Source organism: Chiloscyllium punctatum, chromosome 40 (assembly GCF_047496795.1).
Source record: "Chiloscyllium punctatum isolate Juve2018m chromosome 40, sChiPun1.3, whole genome shotgun sequence".
In the NCBI taxonomy this organism is placed as follows: Eukaryota; Metazoa; Chordata; class Chondrichthyes; order Orectolobiformes; family Hemiscylliidae; genus Chiloscyllium; species Chiloscyllium punctatum.
Window position 1 is genome coordinate 4,544,441 of NC_092778.1, and position 6,336 is coordinate 4,550,776.

General features: G+C 39.5%; 1 protein-coding gene across 3 annotated transcripts in view; it reads left to right on the top strand.

Moving 5' to 3' along the window:
• The window catches only part of mad1l1 (mitotic arrest deficient 1 like 1), a 900,368-nt gene extending 894,746 nt beyond the window's left edge, over positions 1-5,622 (top strand). For all 3 annotated transcript variants that reach the window (XM_072559202.1, XM_072559204.1, XM_072559203.1), the window contains one exon: positions 3,745-5,622. In XM_072559202.1, coding sequence (XP_072415303.1) covers positions 3,745-3,903 — 159 coding nt within the window. In that variant the 3' untranslated portion in view covers positions 3,904-5,622. The remainder of the gene's footprint in view (positions 1-3,744) is intronic.
• Positions 5,623-6,336: the final 714 nt, after the last annotated feature.

Below are 6,336 nucleotides of genomic sequence, written 5' to 3' on the forward strand. Positions count from 1 at the left end.
GCACAGCAGGTCAGGCAGCATCTGAGGAGCAGGAGAATCAATGTTTCGGGCCAGAGCCCTTCAGGAGAAACATCAATTCTCCTGCTTCTCGGATGCTGCCTGACCTGCTGTATTTTTTCAGCAACACATTCTTGACTCTGATCTCCATCATCTGCAGACCTCGCTTACTCCATGTTTCCAGACAAGTATATTTGCAGAAAGTGGCACAGGTTTCAAAACTTCAGCTTTAGCTGGAGTCACAATAGTATATTCACAAGAATGAGATTTACACGGATAGCACATTTAGAGAAGTGGTCGCACTGTAGGTTATAGATTTACAGGCAGAATGTGAATGGTTAAGCACTCTTTGAGAAGCAGACACAATTGCAGGAGATCTCTGAGATAATCTCATTGGTGTCTAGTTTTCCAATTTGGAAATTGGTGAGGGCAGTTATTGTTCAGAGGAGCCAGAACCAAGTCCGTGGCACCATGAACTGCATAGCTGAAGAGGAATAGTGATACGGAATTCTTTTTGTTAGAGAAACAGGCTTTTCTGTGGCTGTCGATATAATTCCAGAGTAATATATAACAGAGCATACACAGGACATTCTTTTTGGGCTGGGCAAACAGCCAGAGGTTGTGGTTCTCATTGGTATCAGTGACAGATTAGAAAGAGGTGAGGTCCTGAAAGCAGATCTTAGGATCAGAAAGAGATTTAAAAGCAGGACCTCAAAAGCAGTAATCTCGGAGTACTCCCGTGCAAATGAGCATTGGAATAGAAAACAACTGAGTGATTGAATACATGGCTGGAAAACTGGTGTAGAAGAGAGGACATCAGGTCCCTAGGTCTTTGGGTTCTGTGATGGACAGTACAAGACGGACAGATTGTATCGTGGTAGGATCTGGACTGATATCCTTTGATTTTGCTGTTGGGAAAAGTTTAAACTAGATTAGCAAGGGGATGCGTACCTGAGAGGGAGCTTAGATTGAATGAAGCAAACTCATAACAGAAAGCAAGAAAGTAGTAAGTGAAATTATAAGACTGACAAGGTAAAGGCAAACATTATATCGGATCCTATTGCAGAATAATGTTGAAAAGACAAGATTGAAAGCATTACATCTGAATATATACAACATTCGCAACACATTGGATGATTTGAAGCTGGAGAAAATGGCAATGGGTATGACAATTGTTATTCCAATGTGATTACAGGGTAATCAAGACTAGGAATTGAATATTCAATGCTACTTTAGTAAAGCTAGTCAGAAAGGACAGGAGGTGAAGTAACACTCTTTAAGAGTTGAGAACAGCACATCAGTGAAAAAAGATCTTAGATCAAAAGATCAAGATGGAGAATCAGTTTGGGCAGAGCTAAGAAGCCATAAAGGGCGACAAATATTTTTGTTGACAGGCCACCAAACATCAATGGTAATTTTGGGCACAGTACAAATCAGGAAATTAGAGATGCATGTAACACGATAATACAATAATAATGGATGATTTTGCATTACTTTGCATGACTGGGTAAACCTAATCAGCACTAATGCTGTGGAGGATGAATTCCTGAGTGTGTATAAGATGGGTTTCTGGAGACAAATGTTGAAGACCCAACAAAGCTTTAGCTATTTAGGAGTAGGCCATTGAAAAGGGTAAATTAATAACCTTGCTGCTAACCTTTTTAGGAAATAGTGACTATAATATGATATAATTTTGCATTAAGTTTGAAAGTGGTATAATTCACGCTGAGGCTAAAATCTTCAATTTGAGCATTAAATAATGATTAAATGAGAGCCATATTATTATGGTATATTGGACAAATGCACTTAAAGATTTGATAGTAGAGAGGTAATGATCAATACCGAAAGAAGTATTGCTTGATCTATAACAAAATCTACATTTTTTTAAATCACACAATCAGAAAAAATATTATCAACCATGGTTAACAAATAAAGATTGCTTTAGGTCAAAGGAGTCAGTATGAACTTGATGGGCCAAATGGCCTGCTGTAGGTACTCTATGATTTTCAGTGGCTGGCAATGTTGCCAGAAAAGCAATAAGCCTGAGGTATGGGAGCAAATTAGAATCTTGGAAAGATGACCAAGAAACTGTAAAAGAAGGAGAAAAGAGAAAATGAATGTATACTAGAGGGAAACATTTCCAGAGACATTCAATATGGTGGCACATCAAAAGTTATTGCGGAAAGTAAAAGCTCAAAATACAGGGGGTAACATTTTAGCATGGATGACAAATTAGCTGGCTGGCTGGCAGAAAGCAAAGAATACATAAATGTGTCTTTGACTGATTGGCAGGATATGTCAAGTGCAGTCCTGCAGTGGTCTATGTTGGTGCCTCAACTTGTTTCAATTTACATCAAAGACTGAGATGAAGGAGGTGAAGGCACCAAGATAGGTAGGAAAGTATTTTGTGAACAGCACAGAAGGAGGTTCCAGTCAGATATCGATTGGTTGAGTGGTCAAACATCTGGCAAATGGAGAATAATGTAATAAGACATGAAGTTGTTCACTTTGGCAGGAATAGCAAAGTATTATTTAAATGGAGAATGACTGTAAAATTCCAAAGTGCAAGGGATCTAGGTGATCTAATGTATGAATTCACAAAGGTTAGTATGAAGTTCCAGCACAAAATCAAGAGGGTGAACAGGATGCTATTTTTTATAAAAGTAAGAATGTTATGCTTCAGTTGTACATGGTATTGGTGAGACCAAATATTGTATACTGCAGACAGCTTTGATCTCCTTAACTAAAGAAGAATGCAAATGCATTGAAAGTGGTTCAAAGGACATTTATGAGATTGATACCTGAAATGAGTAGGTTATCCTACAAAGTTAAGTTGGACAAGCTGGAATTGTTTCCACAGGAGTTTAGATTAATGAGGGATGTTTGATTTGGTGTATAGATCCTGAATGTCTTAAAGTGATGTCCGAAGACTGCTTCTTCTTGTGGGTCAGTCCAGAACTAGGGGGCAGTGTTTCCCTGTGAACCTGTGAGTTTGCTTCTTCTTTTGCTGTAATAGAAGAATGTGAAGAGCTGGCTAGCACAGAACACTTCGGAGCTCCAAGCAAGAAATCATAATTGCTCCCACATGTCATGTTCCCACCTGAGTTGTTCCCTTAGTGAATACATGCAGAAAGGAACAGGTATCAACCTCATTCCTCCCCAGTGGAATTGGGTCAATCTGCATCCCTTGATTCCATGCATTTCCTCAAGGTTGAAGCTTTGACAGCTAGTGGTTGTCATGACGCAGCTATGTCCCTACATGTTTATTATTGCAGGGACAGCTTGACAGTTCTTGGAAATAACACGAAAGAGACATGACCAGAAGTAACTTCGTTCCCACCAATCAATTCATCAGTACCGATCCATATCAAAGCTAAAACCAGTTTTTTTTATTTGAATTACTTAGGTAGAGTGGTATTAACGGTCCTGTCATATAAGTTATTTTCAATTTTGGCTACAACTTACTTGTGGATTTGATGATCATGAACCTCTTGTCAAATATAAGCCATGAGCCTGGACTGGTGACCACGTAACCTGAAGTTTTGCTTGACCTAGAACCTACTATTAACAGAAACACCAAATTTCATGTTGCATGCCTTCTAAACATACTTTTAGGATTGGTGTACAGCGTCCAAGAGGGACTTAAGAAAGATAAGTAAAGAAATATCAAAATAAACTATTTTAAACTAACCAATATGTTCACTGTGCTGGTGATTGATGTATGTTTCATTCTTCATTTCCCTGCAGGCCGCCAACAGCCTGGGAGCAAAAATGCAGCTTCTGGAGACAGATTTCTCAAATTCCCTCACTGAGCTGATCAACCTTCACCTGCACCATCAGAACAGCATCCCAGCATTTCTCAGTGCCATCACCCTTGACCTCTTCAGTCGCCAAACATGTGCTTAGCACACCAGGAAAACAGCTTGCATTTTTGTGATTGAAGACATCCATTTTTAATTCATTGTTATGTTGTTTTAGGATAGTGTCAATTAGACACCAATTCACCACTTAGTTAAATTTGCGGTGGGGGGTTTGCTTAATATGTTTTCTGAGCAGTTGTTTTTGCTTTAGTTGTGTAGTTTTAATTAATGTGTTCTCCTTCACTCATCGTCTGGCAGCTTGAAAGGGGATTGAGCAGAGCGTGAACTCCACAGCTGCTGATACCAACACAGCCTTGGGGGAGATTCCTTTTCATGCAGGGAGCTAGGCAGATGCCTGTTTCTCAGATGCAGGGACTTCAGAGTGAAGGACATGATTAAGAAATGATGGAACTCTTCTCACCAGTTCTTACAACGCAAGTATTTAACTGCTGAGCTGTATTGCTATCATGCTGTACTTGCTAAAATTCCTTGCACAAATCAGGGCAGCCTGTTGCTCATACAGCTCTTCAACCAGAAAACATCTATCAAGGTATACTTGGTGCAGTCCGTCATATAAAGAAACAAACTTATGTCTATTCAATATTCTCTCTAATGGAATGAAGCAAATTTACCCTGGCTTTTCTTATTCAATACATCACAGTGAAAGCTATAGTGACTGGACCAAGTTAATTCTGACAGGAAAAATGCCACACACACCACCCAACCCAATTAAGTGGGAGGGCAGGAGGGCTGACAGGACTTCCAGCCAACCGGCACAAGTCATTAATTCAGCTCATTAATGGGCCAAATGATACCCATTATCCATAAACTCCACGCAATTTACAGGTGATTCTGGAATTAACTCTGTCACTTACAGGTGTGGGCCCTGGGCCTCGGATTTGTGTTGTGCCATGAGCAGTCACTCTTATCACTGGGAGTGTGAGAAGCTGCTGGCTTCCATTGCTGGATACCTGAATCCTGGAGAAATCCTACCAGCAGTCAATTACCTGCCTGTAGCACCTTTAATTCCACCAGGCCTCACCCACAGAACTGATGGGAGCTTCCTGCACATCGCCAGCAATTGGGAACACCATCCCCCAAATCAGCCCATCAAAATCCCAGCCCCTGTAAAACCTCCTAACAACCAGTAAGATAATTACTAAGGCATAGAGTGACCATGAGTGGGAAGAGTATTGCCCAGAGGCTTTTATGAATTGTGATTGATTTAGAAATCCATGTAAAAAGTTCACAGTAACAGTAAACCTTGGTGATTTTATTAATATTGAGTGCTTAATTTTAGGAAATAATATTTGATTGCTATTGAAATACATTCATTGAAATTAAATATTTTGCCCCAAATCTTTTCACATCCATGAGGATCAGCATTTAATTCAACAGTGATTGGGAAGCTAAATGCTATTCATCTGTCCTCACCTTGCACCGAAGCATGTGCTAGTTCAACATAACATCACTTACCAGTGATGAAATGGAAATATCAGCTATATGTTCCTTTGCCAATTGGAGATGCCTAGTGTTTATTTTTTTCCTTATTGAATAACTCCGCAAACAAGCATCAAACCTGCTGTATTAAGGCAATAATTGAGCCAGAAAGAGAGTAAAATAATCTCGGTTCCTCACACGTTATATATCTGTCATTACCATTGACTCTACAAAGATGGAATTGATGTATTTGATCTGTGAGAAGTTCAAGATGTACATAAACCTCTAAATTTTTTTTTGCAAATAAAAATGCAGAATATTGAAATGTTGAATGAATCTTATTTAAGTAGATAAGCACTATTGAACACCTGAATGGATTATTACCTTTTTAATTAAAAAGACACAACAGATTATAAGATAGATCGAATGGCCTGACTTTCTTTCCATCATATATCCACTCTTGTTGGTGACTGGCTTGTGTTTCTTTTCCTGTAGTGGACTCCTACCAGCTACTTCGGTTGTTTATATATGCATATTTTGACACGGTCTTGAACACTTGTAAATCTCTTGTTTCTTGTGATGAACGTTTTTAAAGTATTATTATTTGGGAACTTGAATTACGAAAGAGGTAATTTTCAGTTCTATGAAAGTGTTTTATTTTAAAAGAGGCAGAAACTCATAAAGTGGGTCAAAATAGAAATTCCAAGAAGTTGTGGTTTTCAGTTAAATGACTAGATAAGCTTATAGAACATAGAACATAGAACAATACAGCACAGAACAGGCCCTTCGGCCCACGAAGTTGTGCCGAACTTCTATCCTAGATTAAGCACCCATCCATGTACCTATCCAAATGCCGCTTAAAGGTCGCCAATGATTCTGACTCTACCACTCCCACGGGCAGCGCATTCCATGCCCCCACCACTCTCTGGGTAAAGAACCCACCCCTGACATCTCCCCTATACCTTCCACCCTTCACCTTAAATTTATGTCCCCTTGTAACACTCTGTTGTACCCGGGGAAAAAGTTTCTGACTGTCTAC